Source organism: Drosophila teissieri, chromosome 3L (assembly GCF_016746235.2).
Source record: "Drosophila teissieri strain GT53w chromosome 3L, Prin_Dtei_1.1, whole genome shotgun sequence".
Lineage (NCBI taxonomy): Eukaryota > Metazoa > Arthropoda > Insecta > Diptera > Drosophilidae > Drosophila > Drosophila teissieri.
Window position 1 is genome coordinate 14,500,446 of NC_053031.1, and position 24,824 is coordinate 14,525,269.

The following is a 24,824-nucleotide window of genomic DNA, read 5'->3' on the forward strand; positions in this document are numbered from 1 at the left end:
CAAATATTATTATTATTTTTATTACGTGCGTAGGCAAAACAAAAATCAAGAATCTCTAGCCACCCTCTAAAATTTGATATCGTCTTCAGGGTGAGTGGTTCATAATGAAATGTCAACAAATGTGAACCAAAAAGGGGAAGTTGGCGAAAGTATAAAATAGGACCAGAACATGTTCTTTGTTTCAGCGGTGGTGGTTGCTCGACTTCCCTCGAGTCTTTGAAGTTGACTTGCGGAAATTGAAAACATAATTGGCAGAGCTGTCTTGTGATTCAAAGGAGAAAGAACAACAATAGTAGGGGGATTTCTAGATTGAATTTGTAATATTTCCGAATATAAAACTGTAATTGAATAATTAAATAATTTATAAACATGCAATATTTCTAAAAGGCTTTTTTACATACATGTAAAAACCAGCACCACGTCCTGAAATCGGTATCTCGTGCGAAAATCTCCATCGGTGACTCACGAGCAGACATAGCAAATAAATTCCCCAGAAAATCAGAACCAGCCAAATCCCGTAAATCGCAAATTTTCTATGCATTTTACCCGTTTGCAAACTCAGATGTGGAAAAAAGGAACCAAAGCAACCCCAGACAGTAGAATATACATATATATAAAACGAAACCATAAAAAATGCAACAGACCATAATAATTTCAACGTTTATTTTTTTGAACATTTTCTGCTTTTGTCGCAATCTTCCAAAGGATACCTCCCCGCCAGAACCCCCCTTCGTCCATCAAATTCAGGGTCTGACTATGCAAAAATGCAGCAGCCAAAAAGCACATAAAATTATTATGTGACGAGGAACGTGGGGAGCGAAAATCGCTGGTCCATGGGGAAGGGAAAGGGGAAGGGGCAAAAGCGGAGGACAACGCTCAAAGGCATTTCGGACTTGGCCAAAAATCAGACTCAGCATGTGCGCATAAAGCTCAAATAAACTCAAGTTGTTGACAAAGGGGTTAAAGGCCATAATTGTGGCCGTCGGCAGAGGGGGTTAATACGAAAGGGGTGGCCTAACCCCTCTCCATGAGGCACCTTCGAAACGTGCCAGACTGAAAGTGGAATTTTCATTGGATGTGTAAACAAAACCAGCGGGGGAAAATGAGCCAGATGATCTAGTCGGAAAAGCTTTTTGACGGCGCCACTAAAGTGAGTTTTTAAAAAGGCTATTCTCTGCCTTATGGCCGTGCTAATGGATTTCCTTTGGAAACATATAATTTGATTTTAGCAATGTAAATAATTTAGAATTCCTTTTGAATTATTTAAAATCTCTTAAACTTTTTAAGGTTCTTTTAAAATGACTATTTATTATGATTCCATAACAAGTGGCCAATAAATTCAATTTATTGTTACAATTATTTTAATAAACTTTCAAGTTTTTTTCTAAAACTTTCTCAAATATCCTTTTCCCCCATTTTCCTGCAAGCTTGCCTTATCTCCCACGAAAAGATTTCTTTACAAAGCTAATAAAATGTATTATCAAACTTTTGCAGAAGTTCTTTGAAAAGCAACTCCATAAAATCAAATTTATGTATTACCTGCATTGCCCCCTTCCACTTGCTTTCCCCCACTTTCCAGCTGCTTTTTTTATACACTCATTTCCCATATCGTCTTTGCTCCCCGAACTGCAGGAGGACAAAAGCTCTGGTCGCACTTTAAATAAGCATTAAATTGATACAGCATAAAGTTGTTTCCCTCTCCCTCCCCGTCGGTGTACCCCGCTCTTTCTCCCATGACGCACTCCAGACACTCTCTAATCGCTTTATAACTTCTAACGCAGTTTATCAGAGTCCGCAGTCCACAGCCCACAGCCCAAAGCCCACGGCCCCTCATCCCTTAATTCCAACACCCCCAAAAGTCATCCTTCCCGTGCCATTAAGGCGGCTCAAAGGCAAAAGTTATTGTCACGCACTGAAGTCGCTTCATGTGGAGTTGTGTGGTGCACTGAGAAGAAATTTGTTTATTTGCAAAATCATCTCATCCGTATGAGAGCTAATATATGTAAATGCGAAAGAGAATAATACGTATTCATATGTATAGTTTGAAAAGAAATACTTCGATTCAGAAACATTATAAAAAGTTGACGTGCTTATCTGAATTAGTTTACAGGGAATCACCATTAAACATGCACTTAATAAATAAGTCATACTCACTACACTGACAAGAAGACCACATTAATAAACAAGTATTGATAAGCAGAAATGATAACAAGAGTTTGTTTCTTTCTGTGCTTTTTTTTATTGAAGTTGTCGAAAGGGGGAATATACAATCACCTCCACCCATGCCAATCTTCATGCAAAAGCTTTCTGGTTGTTGCCTTCCTGCTCGCACTTTCTCTGCGATTGGATGGGTATCTTTAGTGTCTTTTTGGTTTTCCTCGCTTTTCTTCTTTCGTACTGTATTTTCTTATTTTTTGTTTGGGACTTCGTCTGGCAAACAAGGCGAAAATTATTGTTGGCGGCGTCTTACAGTTTTTTTTGCCTTTTAGGTTTTTGTTTTTCAGTCATCATCTGCTTGCATCTCCAATATTTTATTGCAATGTCAAATTGTTATTATGTCTGCGAAATACGTTGGTTTTTCTTATATTTGCTTTAACTGTCATTACATTCGTTCACAATGGAGAACAGAAAAGCACTTAAAACTTATGAATTAGTTGAATGAGTAATTCTCGCTCCATGATTGCGCAAAAATATTGCTATCTTTATAGCCCTATTGAGCATTAGCCATAGAATCGAAGTGAATCCCCAGTGAGTCAGTCGAATACACACCCCTTTCGATAAGATAAACCCGCGCAAAACAATCCTATCTGAATTGTCAAGCTGTTCAAGTGGATACTGTATATAAATTGGTCATATCTGCGGATGGGAAGTCAGTTCGCATTCAACAAGCACCGAGGGAGCAGTTCTCGCAAGGAATATATCAGTTTGAAAAGTATCAAAAGGATTTAATAAACAACTTAAAAATGTCGCCGCCGCATCACGATCGCCTGTTCGGAATCCACCTAGGCCTGAATTTGGGTGGAGGTGGACATCATCACCACCACCATCCACCACCGCCTCCGGTGCACCACCATCACCACCACGGACCCCCAATGCACCACCACGGACCTCCACCTCCGCCGCACCACCACCACCACTACGGACCCCCACCACCGCCGCCCCACTTCGATCACCATCATCACCACCACGGAGGCCACTTTGACCATCATCATGGTCCTCACCATGGACACCATCATCACCATTGCTAGGGCAATCCTGAAGGAAGGGTTTGGAGACCGCAGTCATCCGGCGGGGAAATGGTGAAAATAGTTATAAACGAATTTAATTTATTATATAACGCGTACTAAAAAACAAAAACCAAAAAAAAAACATTAAAACCACTACCTTAAACTTAAACCAAGGCTTTTATTTTTCCGAGTTGTGTCGTTTTAAGACATCTAACTAAAATATTTATAATTTATAATTCATGTAAGCATTTTATTATAAATGTAAGTGCCTTCTGCACACCAAAAAAATCTGTACTGCGCACTTTGCTAACAAATGTCGATGCGATAAAGTTTAAAATAAGAACTAATCTTATCTTGATTGACATGACACAAAGAATTCCGCAAAACATTATTAAACGATTCTCCAATACATACAAAGCTAATTTCAAGCCAAAGGCCAAAGGAATCAAGAAAAATTTTAGAACCCAATAATTCAAGAAATTCTAAGCCAATAAGAAGATTAATTGCGACCACAAACACGAAACAATACCGCCCACGAAAACAATTTGGTAAGCCGATAAATACAAATGAAATTAAATATAATTTTAGTATGGCTTAAATTCGCTTCGGGTGGGTCAAACAAACTGTTGGCCAATTACAAATCCATTTCGAAGTGTTTTTATATTTTTCTGCGGTTGTCACAAAACGCTAATTAGACAGCAGCTACCATATAAAGTGGGTCTCTCAATACCCGCATTTATTTGTCTGTGGGTTATGGCCTGTCATAAAATGTAAAATGCTGCCCCCGGCGTGGGTCGTATGGGTATCGACACCTGGAAAATATTGGTAATTAAAATTTGCCAGTTGTCGACCAGAAAGCCGAAAAAACCGCTTCCATTTTGGCCTGTCTAATAATGTTGTAAAACATGTTGCCATTAAGTCAAGCGAGCGACGCCGAAACGCCCCAAAGGTAAAAACTGAAAAAACAGGAAAACTAGGGAAAATGATTAAGTGCTTGTAAAATACCCTACACATAAATTACAAACTGAAGAAAAAACAGAAAAAAAATGCGATTTCAGTTATTTATTTTTACTAATCTAAAACTGTTTTAAAAGATCCTGTTTCACAACTATAAGCAAATTAACTTAATATTACAAAATTTATAATATTATTGAAATATTATAAAATTGAATAAAAATCTTTAGCTAAGGCTGATACTCAGCTTTATTTGTAGGATAAATTGGCGTACACTGTAGATCTTTCATTGACATGTCGCGCTAATGGAATTGGTAGCAGTAAGTGACACTCGAGCACTCTCTTCAGGTTTTCGGTCCAAGACTGTCAATTAAATATGGACGTTTTCGGGGTCTGGCTATCAACGAATTTTTGACAATTTCATGGGACAGCTCGAAAATTGATAGGCATGCGAGTAAAGTGCCCCTCCCCCTTAAAATGACTAGATGACAATTAACGTCTCAATTCATAAATGTTGCGCTCGGAAAAATCATACCTCAAACCGCGTGGCTTGCTTTTAATTAAAAAACTTAAATTATGGCCGAGGCCTAGCCTGATCCATACTTCAGCCTCAAATGGAGCTGGCTGGCAACTTCGTATATCTTAATTGTTATTTGGATTTAATTATATGGCAAGTCGTCTCTAGTTTGGCGCAAAAGTTGAAAATGTTGGAAAAACAACGGCAAGTGGGTGAGGAAAAGAAGTCAAGTCAAAGTTGCCTCGCTTTTTTCGTAATTAAAATGTTCACTTTACCTAGTTGGCCAAGTGTTGGCTCTACCAGTACAAAAAAACAAACAAGTGAGTGGAAAGATGAGAGAAAACAATAGAAATAGGAGTTGCTTGGGCATCCGTCAGAAACTTTCAGTGATTATGCAAGAGGAAAAACATTGCACATCACGATAAAAGTGAAAAATGTGTGAAAGCATTGAGTCACAATGACAATTACTCGGCTGTATTTCGGAATAAGCTTAGTGAGTTTAGATTATTATTGATTGAGACTTTATTATGAATATGATCTAAGTTCAGAAGTCTGTCTCTCCTGTCTTACACTATATGAACCCCCAATTAATAAAGCACACACCAGCAGACATCTCTTGGATAATCAGAGCACTAATTTCCCAATTTCCTCTTCTTTCAGGTATGTACTTAAGGCAGTTCCACGCCATAAACTAGAATTATGCAGAGTGTAAGTAATGAAATGTTCATACACTGATCACCAATTCGGCCTGATGGTCTGATGGCCCATTAATGAGTTTACTCAACTAAAGTACAAGCCAATAACGCGGAGCCCCAAAGAACGCCACGCATAGAGAGCAATCAAATCGGGAGAATAAACCCATTACCGCACTCACAGCCCATCGTGTAATCATAAGCCCATTTTCATAACAATCAAAGGCAATTTCAGGAATTCAGTTCGCAGGATTACTTCTAATAATTTAATAAACCCATGGAAAGTCCAAAATACGATAAGTACGGTGGGACAACGGGGTTATGGCCTCCTTCCGCGCGGTGCTATAAAAATTCCCCAACAAAACTTCTCATTAAATAAACATACCCGAACCGAAGACAAAGCCATTCCATATCGAGTACGCATTCCGAAAAACTAGTCCCAAACTAAGGCCGCGTAATGTCGCTTGTTAGTACTAATGATGGGCTGGACCCCGGTTCCTCAGCCATATCCTCTTGAAACCCCCGCCCCTGGGAAAACGCAAAAATAAATTTGTACATCTGCGATAGAAGCCGCGATATGGGAGCCATGGCCAAGACCTCGGAAGGCCAAGAATGAAAGAGCGTTGGCCATTTCGCCTGCTTGTCATAAATTGCCATGGAGCGCCAACAACAATTTTCCTTCCTCTTTGGAGCCTTTTAGGCCCCTTTCTGTTCCTAGCGATGGTAGCGTGATCTTTGGTATAAAGGTATATAAAAAAGTTACTCAAAAGATTATCACTGGCTCAAACAGAAGCTGTAAACTATCTAAGTGCTTATAAATATATTTTAGTAGTTATTAACAAAGACCTATATACCTTGATTAGAACATAGTCAACTTAATAACCTATTGAAAATAGTCTTTGATACAAAAGCTTCAAGTTCTTAAATTCCAGTAATCCAAATTTCTTAGAAACCATCTCTAATACTTTGTCATAGACCCCCAAGCCAGACCGAACCAAAACGGACTCGGCCACAGTCCATTGGATCCCAATCCCAACCGTCGCGTCCAGGCTGTAAAAATTAATAGCCAACATAATAAGCGGCATTTTATGACAAGCGTGCACCTCAGCACACTTACACACAGACACGCTCTCACGGACATGGGGGACCACACCCCCTAGACAGCGCCTCTTTTGTTTTTTTTTCGGCACTTGGGCTTTTGGGCAAACATTTCTCATAGACTCACACGGCAGAAGTCATTAGGTGAGGGATCAGTTGGCCACGCTTCTTCATCGCAGACACTTTGAAAATTACGCAAATTGAAAGTTACATCGTTATGTTGCCGGCAAATGGGGAAAATCAGGAGGAAAACGCCATCCCCCTCCCCCCCATCGACACCCCCTCAAGTAGACACCAAGTTGACCGGCAAGTTATGGACATCGTATAGGCGCTGCAAGATTCCGCTTTATGATAATTACATGCAGCGTTCAGATTTGTTTTTATACGATTTTGTCCAGGAAAATTGAAAAACTTTTCGCAGGCTTCGGTGTTTGTGTGCCATGAAAATAGATGGTCGATTATGTAAGAGGTGATATGGGAAGTTTATTTATATAAACAAGCTAATGGATTTTGTGGCTTTTAATTGGAAGAGAGCCATTTGCGAAATGATGAAGTGCCCATAAGTCATGACTTCATGCCGGTTAGGCTCAAGTATTAAACGGTAAAACTTCTCTTGAGGCTCTCATATTTATAGTTTACTACATAAAAACAAAATATATTCTTCTTCGATCTATACCACTCTAAATACTTCGTGTCATAAAGAGAACCTGCCACAAAAAATCGTTAGCCTGCAGCTGAAAATACCATTAAACTAAAGATCTCGGCGGGAAATCGTTAAAAGTCAAAGCCTGACTATTTAAGTCCCACTTTTGACCAAACGAAACCATGAAAATACAAATACGAATTCACAAACACTAAGCACAAAGTAACCAAGTTGAATCTTTAGATTTAACTTAGGCTTAACTTTTTATTGTCTTTATACGGTTAGAGTCTCAATAAAATTGATTGAGTGATAACTTCAAATGGTAATGACAAGAAACCAAATTTATGATGCTAATTTGCTTTGAATAAAGACGTGCCTAAACAAAAAATATTTTATCCTACGCCAGCTAATAAATCTTTCAACAAAACCAATACGAAGACGAATTACATAAATGGGGATTTGTCAAAATCTTTCGAAAGCCCAACGAACCCGTCTGGCATATAAAATGCAAATTAGCCACAAAATGGGTTATCTCTTAGCCTCCAGAACCCTCCATCCATTATTCAGTTTTCCCCATCCAGCACATTATATTTTCTTATCTCCCTCGAAATGCATTTTCTTGCATGCGTTTTTATTTATTTTTCCATATTTTTCGGCTTGTGGCTTGCATTTTTATTACTTGTCAAAATACAATAAAATTTATGGCAAGTTGGCAATATTTTTAACGCCAAATGCACAGCATTGGGTGCTGAGGGGATCAAAGGGTAGGGAAACTGCAGACAGAGGGCAAAAAAAATGCAAAGAAATCCCCCCATAAATCATGCAAGTGAAGTCTGGCCAAAAACAAAAGGAAATCTGCGAGGAAACGAGGGAAAACTGTAAAACGCCAGAGCGGAGCGCATAAAAGTCATAAAAATAAAATTAGCCAATGTGGGCGGAACTCGGGCAAGGGGAGGGGAAAAGTGCGGGAAAAACAAAAAAAAATTCACATATCGATGTTAATGGGCATGAAAATTGTATTTCCAGAGACGCAAGTGAAATGCCAGTCAACGCATTATTGTTAGAAATATACAATAGTTAAATGAAAAACCTTATACTAAAATACCTTTTCTTTTGTAAAGAGTTTCTTCAATTTTTGTTTCTTTTGTTTTAATTGTATAACTACCATTTAAGTATTTAACAATGAACGAACTTTGTTTATTTTTTGTCAGTTTTCACAGGGAAAATTGTACGTACTGTTAGTGCCAGTGAAAAAAAGTTCATACCCTTGGAAAATACATCATTGGCTTACAGTACGCAACACCCAGATTCATTAACTCGAATCGGGTGCATTTCCCTGAGAGCTTCGAGCCTAATAATTAATGCCCACACATTTTTCATTGCCCTTACCTGCGGCTCATGATTTTCGCATATTTCTCAAGAGCCTCGAATACCCGCCTCATTTTCCCTGCTCAACGCTTTGCTAATAATGTGAAAAATAAGAAAATGAAAGGCATTTTTGTCTAATGAATTTCCACGTGCCATCACCGTTTCTTCTGACTCTTTCAGCTGGCAGCCTGCCTTCATTTCTGTATGCGGTACGTGCCTATGTGAAAAGTGTATTTAAATGCGGTTGTGGCAAATTAGTTAATAAATCACATGTGGAAAATTGATGAGATGCCATTTTCCTCCTTCGGTTGGCAGCTGGAGGGATGGGCATTTCATTTGATTATTTGCCATTTGTTTGGAAAATTATTTTCCTTTTGCTCTTCGCTTAGCAGGAAGAGGAACTCCCCATAGACCCAGTCTCTAATTAAGGCGAGTGGCGTTACTCAATTGAATACCAAATGCTGATTATGATTTTGAGCACGAATCCGAAAGGGCAATAATCCAGCAGACAATTGCTGAATATTAGCGATTGATGGAAGGCAGCAAGAAGACTTACAAAGCTGAACGGAACTGAAAAGTTCATGGAATCCAGACTTACCTTAAAATTTAGAGACAAAAGCAAAAAAGCCCAAATGAACTCATTGCCATTGTGCGAGCAGTGTTCCCAATATCTCATTGTCATGTAGCTCAAATCGCTCCAACAGTCAACAAACTACAACAACCGGCAATCAGCAACTACAACAACCAGCAACCTACAACCAACAACGACAACTTCGACCAATAGGAAACAGCACAAACAACACTTTGCATGTGTAGCCGAGTCTCCCCAAACCCAAAGCCAGAACACTGCCACACAAACAACCAGAGTAGCAACCAACAAACAAGCCAAAAAAACCAGAGGGAGGTGAAGAAGACAAAAGCAGTCCAAACAAGTAGAACTTGTCTAGGCCTAAATCCAGAGGTGGAGATTCCAAAAAGGGGATTCTAGACTTATGTACGTCTAATAATATCATTAATTATATCTTAAGCAATATACATTTTCAAAGATTTTACTTAGATCTAAAGTAGTTATTCCTACCTTTTTACGAACGCCCTAATGAACTTTTTCCAAGAGTAGTAACCCTTTTAAGCCCGATTTTGCCACCACCCCTGATCATTTCTTGCACGACCAACAAATGTTTCTCTGGGGATTTGTTTGTATAGGTTTCTGGAAATAAGGAGACTCCAGCTTTGGCTTTATGCCCACAGGCCATTTAAATGACTTTTCTTTGGCTTTATTTGCCGGTTCAGTTTCGCTTAGCCTTATTTTATTTTTTTAATTTCGTTTTTCCTATGCACTGTGCTCTTTTCTGGCCCAACTCTCTGATGTCTAAAGTCAAGATCACAAACGTGATTTGTTGTTGCCGTGGCTTAAGCTTTTTGCTCATTTTGGCAAATGTTCGAGCGACTGTGGAAAATCGTGATCTTTAAGTTAAGCAACTCCGTGGCTCGAAGGCTTTGTCTTTGCATTGTTTTCTTAGGTTTCGTAGGTTTCTTTGCTATTTTTTCTATTTTTTTAGTGCTGTTGCTGACTCGATCAGTCGTCACTTTGGTACAGAAGAAACCAAAGCGAAGGAGACTTCCTTTAAACAAAACTTTGAAGTTTCTTGTGGTTTGTTGTGGTGTTACCCGATTTATGTTGTTCATTTATTTTGACAAAGCCTTTGGCTCTTTTTCGACCCAAGCAACATTGTGTGGGTGTTCCAATGGCTGTCTCCTTCTCCCTCTTAACCAGCCTATATCCGTCTCTTTTCAACTGTTCAACTGTTTGTGCGGCGCCGCCTCAGAAAAAGATTTGTGTATTTATGTAGAAGGAAAATCCCCTGACCCCCCGCCATTTTTTATTCAGTCCCAGTACACTCTGATTGATGTGGGGCACATTAATCAAGCCATTGAAGCGGCCGTCTGTTTGATGTTGGTCCGATTTTTGATCAAGCGATCTTGTGCCACTCATAACATCCCCCCCTCTCCAATCTCATTCCCTCTATAAACTCTATATATAGTATGACCAGGTCTGTAATCGAAGCGATCGCCAAGTGATTTTGGTTTCGTTTACCGATCGCACGCTCGTTTCTCACTTGACTATCGTTTTACTTTTCGTTTGTTTTTTGGCCAAGTTAATGGGCAATTTGTTTTCAATTAATTGGCGTGTTGTGTTAACTGCCTACTGATTACTCGAGTGCTTGGGGCTTCCGTTCAATCGGAATGTACGATCTCACCACCGATCTCTGCTCGTTTTCGTTTTTGTTTTCACTTGCACTTTTTCCCTAGTGGCTGATCATAAATTTTGATTCGAATGAGATGCAAAAGTTGCTGTCTTTTAAGAAAGATCAAAGCAAACGTGATGGACAGTGGGCTTTATAAAGGAAATGAGAGAAAGAGCGGAAGATCTATATAAGCAAATGCACTTTCTAGAAACTGACTCAATTTTATAAGGATTATCTAACATACATTTGAAATTTCAATTGCTAATTAAGAATTATCACTAATTCACACTGAGAACATCTTAAACTAATGACTGTGGTTTGGGACGCCCACTGTTTTCTAATGAATCCCAGACAAGCGATGACACAACCGCCGTTCATTCATCTTTCCATCCATCCAACTATTTGCCATCCTCATCAGACCATGCAAAATACAATTTATGCCACATTAACAAATGAGAGCAAAACTTTGGAGTGGTGGGGGATGGGGGGATGGGAGGAGCCAGGTTAGTCTGGTCTGCCCTTTTTGATATGCCGCCGTCGTCTCGGCTTTTCTTAGAAATTGTTTAGGGGCAAATGAGGAAATACTGAACGCGTAGAGTTCATGCATGGAACTCAGAACATTCGAAATGGAAATGATCGCGGATGGACAGCTCTGGAAACTGAAAGATGATGATGAATGGCAGATGGTCTGTGATGTGTCTTTGAAGTTGAAGTGCTTTTTGTTCATTAGCTCGTTGCCACTAATTTGGTTTCGGGCCACAATTTGCATACACATACAGTATAGCAGCTCTGAGAAGTCTTCATTGTTCGTTTGAAGTTTCGTGATGTAGATTGAAAAATATCTGTTCTGACAGGCCGGGAAAATTATTTGGGAAGTGTATATGGTTGATGAGCTCTGCTGATGCCCCTTGAACATTCAATGAAGTCTCAAATTATTACGAAAACAGTATCAAAATAGATGCATTCTAGGAAGGTCCTAGAAAGAAATGGAAAAAACGCGAGAATTTTGTATACTTCGAATAAATACGAAGCTTTAGTTTCAGTTCTCGTTCAGTTTCCATCCCATTAGCCCACTTTTCCAATCGCAACTTAACCTTATGACCACATTTTCCGAGTCTCGGGTCCGACCCAAAGATAATATCATATTTCCAAGTCGAAGCCCCGCACAACCCACAAAAACTCACACACACCTTTGTTGGATGTTGGCATCTTAGAAATTTAGTTACACCCAAGTATAACCAACCTAGAAAAGTGTCTAAGTAACTCATACAGTTAACCACTTAAAGGTGTTCGCTTACACCTCTTTGTTGTTTTTGCGTTTTGTGTTGGCTTTTTCGTTCTTTTGCTCTTTTTAAGCACTCCCCCCCTCACACCTTTTCCCAGACCCTCCCCCCTTCACTGTAAAATGCCTTGGGGCCGGGAAAGTGTGAAAAGACATAAGAAATGCCGCGCGCTTAAGCAAAATCTATACATAAAAGCCAACTTTCTGCACTATAAAAAAACCTCTCTTACATGACATGACACAATTTGTTGTCAGTGTCGCCTTGTTGTTGTTGTTGTTGCTTTGGTTGCTGTTGCTTTTGTTGTCGGTCGGACACTTCGACATGTTTGTCTGAGGTTCACTTCAGGTAAACCAAACTCCGCTGCTTTACCTGCACTGAAAGAAAATAGCCGCTTAACAAATTGGTTGCCAATCTACAGCTGCACCATACCATTCTTAAATACCTATCATACATAAAATACAATAGGATACAAAATGATCCAAATTTAGTATGTGTAAAAACAAGGAAACTTCCTTTTTAGTACTTATTCAAAAAAAAAAAAAATTTTAAATAGAAAAGGAAATCTAGTTTGTAGAAGAGTTTTCTAACTAATGAAGCATTTCGTAACTTTAGAGGGCGCCCTAAATATGTCAGATAATCTTTATGAGAAACGCAAAGAAACAGATTCAATTTGTTCCTTCTAGTCATCCTCCCCCCCTATTTTTTCGCAGTGTACTGTGCTGCCTGATACTCTCCTTATTTTCTGCTGCTGCTCTAGTGATATTTTGCCCGGTTTACCTCAGCGCTGTTTGCTCTGCCACCCCGGCGTCCTCTTCATCGCCAGCGCTTTGTTTATCGCGTGTGAAAATATTTTTTGCACTTTTAGTTTTACCGAAAAGTTTTCGGCACACATAAAAATGTTTAAGTTTTTGGCAGCAAGAAGAAGAGCATTTGCTGGGGAAACTGCATACGAAATTCATACGAAACGCGGTCTTTGCTTGTGTGATATATACAAACATACCTAAGATGCTTTGATGTGGGGAATAAAATAGTTTATTTTATCGGACGGGTGAACTGTTTTAATTAAAAGTGCGGAAAGAAGTGGCTGCATTTAGGTGTGTTCTTAGCTGCAATGGAATGAAAACATGAATAAAATCAAAACGAGGAAACTATTCACTTAAGATCCCATAACGACTTTAAATTATTAAATATAAATATGCCTTTCTGTTGATTTTAAGCTTAAATTGAAGTAATTAACAAATCAATTCTTTTCAATTGAATAAATACGTTCAAAATACGTACAAAAATATTTTTTTAAGGAAAGTCAAAAGAGAAAAAACTGCGCTCATAATCAAAACAGAATAATAAACAGAAAAATGAAATCCGTGCAAATATGTTGCACTGCATTGAGTAAATAATGACGATGAGTGTGTATTGTGATTTAATCAAAGTTTATTAATAAATCATGAACGAAAATTGAGCAAAAGCAGTTGAATGCATTCGATTGCTTGTTAATTAACATATCGGCAAAGTTCAATTAATTGGCAATCAATCATTTTTAATGAAACAACAACGGCAACAAGTCGGAGACTTGTTAGCGAAGAAACCACGAAGAATCGGGCGACATTATCGGCCCACAGCGATCTTGAACTCTGTGCGGAAAAGGCTTAAAAAACAGAGAGAAGGAAAACGGCAAAAACAAAAAAAAAATAGAAAACGTGCCTGGAGAGGGGAGATGCAGAAATAATGCTGCAATTCTATTGAGCAGCCAGCCAGCAGCAGCGAAACGTGCCACACGATTGACAAGCGGTTTTGGCCTGGCCCGGGGACTCTAGGCCCCTCTTCAACACCCCCCACCCCACCCCTGTTTTGTCCAACTCTTTCAGCCGTTGGCAGAGTGGCCTGCAGCTGCAGCAAATACAACGCCAATGGCAAAAGCTGCCAGCCAACCTGGCCAACCTGGCCAACGAGCGGCTCAGTTGCGGGTGCCACTGCATTTGGCATTAACACCCCCACGCCCCTGGCAAAAAGCATCCCATCATCATGGCCAAGATCCAGGGATCCAGCGATGCCTGTGGAAACTGCGACTTTTCCGAGCGGCACAGTGTTTTTCCCGGCCAGGGGGATGGTGGAATTTGTGGGAATAGTTTAAAAAGTCAGCGGAAAAACGTTGTGGGAAAGGCAGTTACTTAGTTGCAGAACTTCCAAAAGGTGGCAGGGAAAAGGCGCGGGGATGGTGCAAACTTTAATCAAAGTTTAACAAAACTAATTATTTTATGGCACACAAATATTTCGCTGTCAACTGGCTAGCTTTTCATAGAAATAAATAAGGGCTATGTAGTAAGTAGCCCCAACAAAGTATCTATTTTATGTTACTACAAAAATGTTGATTAGGTTTAATACTTACCCATTTAGGTTTATATTATTCCTTATAAAATAAATTAGAGCACCTCTTATAAAATTTGTGATCACTAATAGTGCTTCCGTCCCTCGATTTCTCGATAACTGTAATCTTAAAGACTACCGAACACCAAGAAACAAGATACAAGCTATTAAACTTCTCATTTGGCTGAGAGAACAGCGCGCGGAACCCTCGCCTGAAACTCCTCTAGCATATTTCAAACAAATTTATTTGCGCCTGCAATTTACGAGGCTCTTCCATCTCGAAAGAAAGAGACGGCAGGGAGGCGGCAGAAAGAGGTAGAACCACTCCCGAGACGGAGTGCAACAGAATCTACAGCAACAACTAACGGCCAGGCATAATTAAAATGTTACAACAGCATCAGGCAAATGAGGAAGCCAACTGGGAAATCTTGGGGTCTTGCGGGAGTGAGATGGGGCACAGAGGCCCTCCCTTTTACTTCTTTTCTCGGCGTATCATGCAACTGCAACACTCGACATTCAGATTTTGCAGACAAGTTGCGCATGCGCCCAATGCAAATTAATTTGCAGCATTTTTCTCTGCGCCTCAGCTTCTTGCATAAAGTAGACAGTAAAAAATTGCAACCAACAGCTCCTGAATTGGTTGATAAAATTTTATGAATTCTTACTATTTCGAATATATAAATTAGCAACATTAAAGTTAAGAAATTGCACGCCAAAATTAGAGAGCAAATGAATATACAAATTCTTCTTGAATATAATTTTTTTTCTGCAACTGTAAAGGCCTTCAGTTCAAGCTAATTTCCTGCCATTTTTCTTTGCCGCTCACATTGGCTTTTGACGAATTGTAAATTTGTTGGCCATGCTGGGAGCATTTGGAGCATGCCACAAAGTTGCTAAGCAATATCCTCCGCCCCTGAATTTGCCAATCAACTTGTTAAACTTTTGCTCTCTCGAAATTGCCCATGTGTGAAATGAAATGCAGGAACATGAGAACCGTGAAGAGGGAAAGGCCACGCACGCGCTTTTTCACTTAGTTTTCATGGAAGTGTGTGGGAAATTTGTTGATTAAACTTGTGCAGAACTTTTTAATTGCCTCGATGTAGTTGCAGACGACGGTGAATATTTGAGTTGGCCCGAGGTGAACGAAATATACAAAAAAGAGACAGCAACGTCGCTGAGAAAGAGACGGTAGATTGTGTGTAGTGGGTGGGGACAGTTTCCTGACAAGCTTACACGATTTTTGTGTGTCCTATGATCTACGTACTATATGAATACGCAAATTAGAAAAGTTTATTGAGCCTGGAAAAAGTGGGGTTTGCAAGGAATCTTTTAATTTATAATCATACGAAAGTTGCTTACACCCAACTCAACATGAAATACATTACATTACCCAAAATTTAAGCTCAAAATCAACTTATATCTGTTACAAATATCAAGCATCTAAAATCCCTGCCATCCCCAAAGTTTTCAGCTTATTAAAACACGTGTCAGTTCCAAATTGCCTTTGAAAATCAACCATGAAAACCGTCCACTTCTGGCCGGTCGTTGTCACATTTGACCTTTTGTCAAAGGACGGTTCAAATAAAGTTTAATATTTAATAATCCGCTTCAGTGCACAGAGGGCATTATCTACCCCAGTTCCCCACACTTTTGGGTGCTCCAAGGTCCAGGTCTCCCATACGATTTAGTTGCAGCCGTGTAATGATCTATGGCGCCTTAAGTCAAGATTTATGCCCTCAGCCTCGACGATTGGTATACTATATACGTACATGGAAAGAGGCAGCTGATTTGGGGGGGGGTATACAAAAATAAAGAAGCAGCAACAACCGAGAAGCCATAAAGCCAAAGAGGCGAAAAGTTTTATGCAGAAGTCGAGCGAGCGCCTTTTTTATACAATAAAATAAATAAAACAGACAGAACGCGAGAGTGGAGGAGGCATAAAATTGTATAAATTTATGAGGAGACCCAGTTTGGTAGTCCTAACTGCCATCGATGTTGGCTTCTTGTTTCTCGTTTTTTTTTTTAGAATTTAATTGGACATTATATCGCATATTCTTATATAGGCAAAATCAATGCCTTGCCATATATCAAACAGCGAAAAGTACCAGGGAAGTGGGAACAAACAAAAAAAACAAGAGACATCCAACGGTAATGGCCAAAAAAGCTTTGCCATTGTCTGGGTTAGTTTCAGCTGGTTCAGCTTCGATTGTTGCTCTGGGCATTATTTATGGTTACTTAGCCGACTGCCGAGTGCTTCCAGAAAGCCCCTCCCATTTCTCCTCCTCCGATCTCGGCGATGTGTGAACAAAAAGTTCCCGTATCTTCCATCCTGGGAACGGGACCATCTGGGTATGGGAAATCGGGAAATCGGGAAATCACACTAAAGCGCGGCCAACTTCCTTCTCTGCCTAATCACTTGACTTTTCCCTCCTTCGAAAAGGAACTTACAAAAGGAAAACAGATTTCACGTTGATGTGAAAACATTCATTCAAATGTAATAAGCGGATAAAATGACTCCAGCATATTCTGGCCCGTTTTTGATAAAGCACTTAAAGGAAAAAATATTCACTTTGAAAAACTCATCTAATAATTTCAACAAGTTTATTACACTTCAAGAACTTTTGCAGAAAATTGCCGACTATATTTAAAAGAAAATATAAAATAAAATAATATATGATACAACTTGAACATAAATGTAATTGGTATATTTTCTTCGTGTGTATACATATCTTCATCTGTCCAGTTGGGCAAAAAAGCTGTCGCATCTAAAGCGCCTTATCTTTTCTCTATTGTGTTTGTGAGCCGTGATGCAAGCCAGTGCCACGCCCACTCCTGTGTCGTCTGAACGCCCACGGTCGACTTAACTGGCGCCACTTTTTAAATCGGCTTAAATTATGAATGGCTGTGCAAGAATGGGATGGAGACTGATGTGGAATGAGCAAAAATTGTCTTTTCATTATTATTATTAAGCTGTTTACTTTTGGGACTAACGAGGTACTGCGCTTTAATTTGCTTAAGACGAGCAAAGTGTGTCTTAACATACAACTCGCTAGGTTAAGTAATCAAGTCAATTAAGAAGCAGAAGTGAGTTTAAAGCTTGGTTTAGTACAAATATTATTGTTCCTAAACTATTCCAAAGGCCCAGAAATCTTCCGCCAAAGTTTGCGTAAGCAATTAATGGCAAGAAATTTAGAAAAGGCATACTTAACAGATAATTACCAAAAAAGAAAAGGCATACTTAACATATAATTACCAAAAAAAAGGCTGTCAAAACAAATTCCTCCTAGTTGATTGGCATAACAAAACCCTTTGTCTCCTTCCATTTACGAAAAATATTCCGAACGCTAAACATCTTAATTGCTCTGTCCCCAAAGTGACCTGTTTTGGAGTCATATGTTTATCTGGACCCTGGACAATGTGGCACGGCATTAGATGCGAATAATACCGGACCCTAATTAATGTTGACATGGGATATGTATCTGCAGTCCTCCATTATTATTCCGTAAGCTTTTGTGTCCACTGTCCCCAGCTGAAAGTAGAAAGTATGGCAGCCAGGCAAAAAGAGAAATAAAATATAAATCTGCTAGATTAGTGCGTTAACAAGGGGTCATCAGTTGGACCGCTCCGCTCTGCTCAGGTCAGGTCAGGGTAAAAGAAAAGTCTACCCTCGTCTTTATTTGCAGATTATCAGTCGGTTTAATGGGGAAATTTAATTTCGTACCATTTTCCTTATTGCACTGAAAATTTGCCAACCTTTAACCTCAGAAACAGGTTTGGTGCTTCGCCTTTTTTTCGGCTATAATTAATTTCGAATGTCAAATTACAGCACGACGCCTCTGACAGGGCAGACAGGATGACAAGTGGAACTTTATACACATAATTAAATAATTTTCTTTTCACGTTCTTTTTCTGTCACTTTTTCGCCACTTCTGGGTGGAAATAAAAGTTAAGCTGCAAAGTCTGAGGGCTGAGAGCTGAGGGCTTCACCTGGATGGCAACTTTACTTGCATAATTTACAATTCTTTGGCGTCGCTGTTGCTCTTTTGGCTCTCATAAATTAAGATGAATCATGAAATAATAAAAAGTGAGAATGCGTCAATTAATTAAAATGCCTTGGTCATGTTGAAAACACAAAATGTTGAATAAAAGGTGAGGGTTGAGGGCCACAGACAAGATGACATCGAATTGAAAGTGTTTAATGTGAGGAAAATTGCTAATGTGCGTCAGCATGATTTTTACATCTGATTTTTTTATCCAGAAAATTAATTATTGAAGCCTTATTTATGCAACATTTAAATCTTTTAAGCATTTGTTCAAATGATTAAAGAAGGGCTTTGGGCTTATTGTTACAAGAATCTAGGACGATATCGAAGCTCATTAATTTCCCAATCCCACCAGTCTGCAGAATCCCGACAAAAGGCCCATTAATGATATTTCTTTGTAAGCGCATTTTCCACGAATTAATTGAAATATTGCCGGGGCGATGGTGCGCCGATTGAAAGGGAAAATTTGTTGCGGCTACGCGAGAGCATTGTAATCGCCAGAACAAAGGACACATAAATCTGCTGGCCGCCAAGGAATGCGCCGTATTCTTTTCAGTTTTGGTTCTGGTTTTGGTCATTTAAATTGCCCCCCGGCTTTGGGGACTTGGCGACTTTGGGCCACGGCTTTAACTATGCCGCCTTCTTGTTGCGCCTTGTTAACTCGACCAAGAAGAGCCACAGAAAATGCCAACCAATGACCAACAAGGCCAGAAAATACAAAGCAAAAAGTACAACAATTCAAGCGAACACTGTTTGGTTGAGAAGCTGGGGGAAAAGTGGAGTCCAGAGCACTTTGCATACAAGTCTCGTTCGGCTGCTGTTTCACGTGCCTTCTGCACTCCACTTAAAAAATCGTTAAGCATAAAAACAATAAAAATAAATACCTATAAACACTTAAAATGGCACAGCTCCTCACCGGCGAGTCCACTGAGTACGAGTACATCAGGCAGTAAATACCCAATGCGAGTTGGCCAACTTGGGGCCAGTTGTAAATGTCAAGCAAATTTGGCTCGCTGCATTTTTCGTTGTTCTCCCCAACTTTAACCCCCACTGTCCAACTGTCCAACTTACACGGCTTAACCCCCCAACGGACTGGGTGCTTTTTCTGTGACCATGAAGAATGGGCATTTCAATAAAAAGATTGTGATATAGAGATGGAAAATTAACACACTCGAAATAAACTTTAAACTTAACTTAATAATATAGACAAACTGAAAACTATGTGTTTTGGGCAAATACTAACTCCATGTTTCCCACATTCTTTTCATTCCAGGTATGTAGATTCCATCAGTTGTCTGTTGATTGACCCGAACGAGTGAGTAGGGCTACTCCTCCCAGGAGACCCGCATTGATTTATGGCACTGCTCCGGCTAATTTGCCATAATTAGACACGATAAACACACACAAACACAGCGCAAACTCTGCCAGTGGAGGGCACTAAATATTTATGCATGCATATATATTTACTGGCTAGATTACCAACATCGATTTGCACTCGAGTTCCTCTCAGCCGGCACTCACTTGACATCGCACATGGCACATGGGACCACAAATGGTGGCAATTAGGCCTGCTCTTGAGGTCTCGACTTCGGTCGGATTTATGAATTAGTTTAAAGTGCAATTGGGAAGGCAGAAGCTCACTTTGCTTCCCCTACAATTATGCCATAAAGTTAATTTTACTTTGATTTTGTTGCACAGCCGCTGGGCCTGCTACTATACTACTATAACTATATAAATGTAATCATAGATATTTAGGGGCATGAGGGGATCTTCTTGTAAACGAAACCGGTTAGGTGTGTACTTCACTGTGAGAAATGGCATACCTATAAGTAGTGGTATGGAAAACAGTAGCTTATTGATAGCATTGAAGAAAAGGAGATGGATGTCTAATACCAAGAAGAGGCAATCATCAGATATACATATATTCATATACTCGTACATATATGTTTAATGATTTGTTTTTTATTACCATTATTTTCTCCGAGTGTTTGTATCATCCTCGGCTTCTGAGGAATATCAATCTCGGTCTCGGTCTCGGTTTGAGTTTCAGTTCCATTTGCGGACTGTCGGCATCTGAAGTACGGCGCTTGCCAATGGGAATATCTCCCGATGGCAGCCCAGCACAAGACCAGAGCTCCTCCTGTCCCGATCCGTGGTCATGTCCCTCCTGTGGCAGGCATTCCCCTGATTCTCGCCAATCCTCCACTGCCCACTTGAGCTGGTATTCTAACGCACTCGAGACTGGTTTCTCAAAAAGCCACTCGAGCTGCCCGTCAAGTGTCTCTGTGTGGCTGGGCTGTCAATAGACATCTTGCCATGACTTGTGTAAAATATATATCCACAAAAAGTATATGCAACACTATATTGACGCGTATATACGGGCAGTATGTTTAGTTGGTTGCTTGTGCGCACTTGAAGAAATCATAATTATGGCCAGTCAACTTTTTTGAGTGGTCCCAGACTGGTTCATAAATTTACATAAAAGATAAGCACTGGCACCACCGAAACGATTGTGTATGTGAAATAAAAGGCCACTCTGTGTGTGAGCTGAATTTGGTGATCCGAAGAGATCTGAAATGATCTTGGCGCTCCATTAGTCATATTGAATTGGCTTCGGACACACACAAATTGCCTGATGGGATCGCTTACCGATTCAGAACTTTATTTGTGTTGCCCTGCCAAGCGGATAGCATCTACTTGTGTTAAATTTGTAAATTCATTAGAATGTATAGTATAATTGGAGCCATTTATTAGAAGGAACTGCAAAATTTAGAATCAATAATGATAATTTATGTAGTAGAATGTCATATTCTAGCCCAAAATATATTTATTCTAAGACACAACGTCATAGTAACGCCATTAGTAAAACATTAAGTTAAAAACCATTAACAATAGATGCAGTTGCTCAGCCAAATTATGGAAAATAATTCACACAACTTTATAAATAGGCTATTTATGGCCCAAACAAAGCCGTCCATTAAGACGTCTATTCAAATAAATCATAAATATTTTGTTGCATTTGTTTTTGTGGTTTCGAAAGTGCGTTTCGCATTACCGGGCCAAACTGAAATCGAAACTTCATGGCACACATGGCGCAACATGTGGCTAGATGGCTAGGTGGCAACCAATTAAGCGACTACCCACCTAGACTGTGGACTCTAGTCTAGTGTCCGCAGACCCGGGACTAACCCAACCCATTACGAATACGAATATGAATCGGTATCCGAGTCCAATCCCAACCTCAACCCAACCCAAACTGCAGCTGTAAATCAACTTTGCAGCTCTCGAGAGCGGCAAAGACATGCGTGGCAAGAAAGCCAAGTGAAACATACATAAATTAACATCAATAAAGCAGCAGCACAAACTAAACTCGGCTTATGAATACTGGATATACATATACGAGTATGCATACGATTCATACGATTCATTTTTTGCGCTGCCGCATATAAATCATTTTTAATGGCCAGATGCATGAGAGTTGAGGGCCCCACGATTGCCTCCCTTTCACACTGATACGGTGCATGTTAAACATGTGTAGGGTTACGATATGGCAGGACCATCCGAAGGACCCCCTTTCAAGATCCGGTTCGGTGTACAGTCGGGAAGTCATCTGTCGGCTGCTTCGCAACGCAGTTGATTTGCAAATTTAGATAAGTTTTCCACTGCAGTTCAAGAAATATGTGCATGACATCGTTTTGCCTTTTTGGCAAAGTGTTTTTTTCTACCCCAATATGTTTTGGCAGCACTTGCAAAAACTGCTAAAACAACTTGTTGTTGGGTGCGTGGCTGTGTCTGAGTGTCTCAGTACCGTTAACTGCTTAGATACAAATGCCGAGATAACAAATCGTTGTACAACGCACGCGTACAAAGTTTCGCCGCTTTCCTTATTTTCCAGATTTCGTGTTTTCTTCTCTTTTTTCGGTGTGTGAAAAATTGCCCAATCCCAGGCTTGGCTTACTCCATTTGTTTTCTCCGTTCCGATCTGCTAAGCCATTTTTCCCCTAGCCAGCTGCACTGAAATCAAAACTTCCCATCCTGCGATAAAGCATAAATTGAACCACATTTTTGTACTCAAATCAAAGTAACTTGAAAATAATCCGTCTTTATTCATCTATTTTATGGTTGTAATCCTTAAAATCACTTGGTATACCCACGTTTTCCTCAGTGATAGAACCTAGTATCTTTATCTGCAGGACTGCCATCTTTTCATCTGCATCTGCAGTTGTCCATCACCTGTCCCGCTTACTCGTTCGCCGGGATGCTGCTATCCCGCTCTAGCCATCTCCCTCCCATTTTTGTGAGCGACATTTTGACGCGGCCATTTCAAGTGCAATTCGGCGCTGGCTTTTGAGTTTGGCTTCTGACGTGGCCAAGATGGCGAAGTGGTCAGGGAGCCGTAACAGTTATACGCTCACTTTGGCCCACCTGTCAACCTGTCAAAAGGTAACCGGCCCACCTGACAGCGGGAAAAGCTCGCTGATTAACTGCATTTTGCAATTGTCACTTAGCTCGAGGTCGTTAAAGTGTTATATAAAGATAAACGAGGTTTTCATTGTCATTGGAATAAAAGTATTTAAAAAGTATTAATGCTATATGAAAATAAAATCATTTAGATATCCTTAAAAAGAACTCAAGTTACAAAAGTATTCTAGTAAACAAGTTAACTTAATGTTAGATTTTTATTAATTTCCCAACAATGTTTTCTTGAGATTACCCGGTAATACTCTGAAAATTCTTGCCGTAAAAAGCAGATATCTTTTAATCAAACTTTAAAGTTATGCATAATTAAGCCGACCTTTCTTGTCCACAACATTAGGGTCCAAATAATTTTCAATTATGCCCACCCTCCCAGAGGTCCTTTGTTGAATTACCAAAGGACTCCGGGCTGGCTGTGGATTATCTTCCCCTGGATGGCAATGGCATCAATCGGCCCTCGCTTATCGTGCTCAACTTGCTGCCAACTTCCGCAGCGCTTCATTAATTTTGCAAGCACATTAACAGTTTCATTATTGCTTCTGTCTGAATTTGAAGGAGCGCCAACTCCCCAACTCATGCCCTCAACCATTTTCCCAACGGAGCAAGTTCTGGCCAAAACTAATCATTTTTAATAACCAATAATTTATTTTTAATCAAATTTTAATGGAAACTTTTCCGCCCCAAAAGTGGGCGGTCGGCAAAGAGCAACGCATGAAAAATTCAACAAAACCTGGAAAGCTGGAGACGCAAAACGCCGATGACCAAGGACATGGGGGGACATGGGGGGAGGGGGCCTGAAGAGCGCCAAACATTTTGGTCAAAAGACTTTTGTGGGCCTTGTCATGCATAAAAATTAGAGTAGAACAGAAGCCACGTCATGGCAGGGGCCTCAATTCCCAAGTCTAAGGCGTGGACCAAGATTGAGCGGAAGATTTATTGGGCCCGAGATTGAAGGAGTCCGAGATGTGAGACTCGCGATAGCCCCAAACGAAGGTCGTGCAGAAATCAAACGACCCACCCGACAACGCTATCCACTTGCACTTCCAGTTTCGAGTGCAGAGGAAAAAATATTGCATCGTTTTGTAAAAATATATGAAACTAGATGGTACAGATGGGAAACTAATTGAATATTAACATCAATAGAATCACATTTAAGACCTCTAATTTAAATGTTTACAAAATACTTTAGGCTTTGGGAACCAATTTTAATGAAATCACTTTAAACAATGTGACCCTATTTCTTTCGGTGTCAGTGTGGACAACGTCGAGTGCGACGCCTCAATCGCTCGGCCCCTTGCCTTAATTAATTTTCCTTTTGCCGCCTCTTAGCTGGACCAAAAGGGTTACACAGCTCATTATTTCTGCCCCGTCCACCACCCCGAAATCCATCTTGAGCTGCTTCAGCTTCAGCTTCAGTTTCAGCTTCTGCCGTTGTCATCTCATCGCTTCAGTTGCTTCAGTTGCTTTATTCTGCTCCGCTGCCAGGCGACACTTGCAATTGGGATCTGAATCAGGATGGGATTGGGAATCAGATGGGATTCGCGTTGAGTTGGGGCTCTGCAATTGCTTTGATTGCCCACAACACACCGCCGAGCACCGAGCACTGGACAAGTAGAAAGCTGTGGGCGCAGTCCAGTCCAAGGGAGCTAAGACAAGGGCGTAGTCAAAGCAACACAGCTGCAAAGGGGAAGTACCTATGAAAATCCACAAATAAATTAAGTTATCGTGGCTGTGATAAGCTCGGGCATTTAGCAATCTCCCATGCAACACTGATATACAAATAGTACTACAAACTGTTGCTGAAGCTGTTTTACAACTATTGTCAATCGCATTCCACTTAACACGAACACAGAACACAGAGCCCCCCGCCGAATCGCGATGCCGCCGCCCCTGGCCAGCACTTTTACCCATGT

The 24,824-nt window shown here is 40.2% G+C and overlaps 2 protein-coding genes and 1 long non-coding RNA gene across 3 annotated transcripts in view; 2 read left to right on the forward strand and 1 right to left on the reverse strand.

The window, feature by feature from the left end:
- Positions 1-24,824, forward strand: part of LOC122616737 (frizzled) — a 92,835-nt gene that overhangs the window by 49,784 nt on the left and 18,227 nt on the right. The window lies entirely within an intron of this gene.
- Positions 2,863-3,396, forward strand: LOC122616739 (histidine-rich glycoprotein). The gene has a single exon (XM_043792297.1). It carries the CDS (start codon positions 2,964-2,966, stop codon positions 3,246-3,248), a length of 285 nt encoding a protein of 94 aa, XP_043648232.1. The 5' UTR covers positions 2,863-2,963; the 3' UTR covers positions 3,249-3,396.
- LOC122616741 lies at positions 17,186-18,217 on the reverse strand. The gene is made up of 3 exons (XR_006325919.1): positions 18,114-18,217; positions 17,646-17,921; positions 17,186-17,316 (listed from the first exon to the last, which is right to left on the reverse strand). It is a non-coding gene; the product is annotated as an uncharacterized LOC122616741 (long non-coding RNA).

Excerpts from the sequence above, each read along its gene's own strand:
- LOC122616739 (XM_043792297.1), top strand. The coding sequence starts at position 2,964 with ATGTCGCCGCCGCATCACGATCGCCTGTTCGGAATCCACCTAGGCCTG.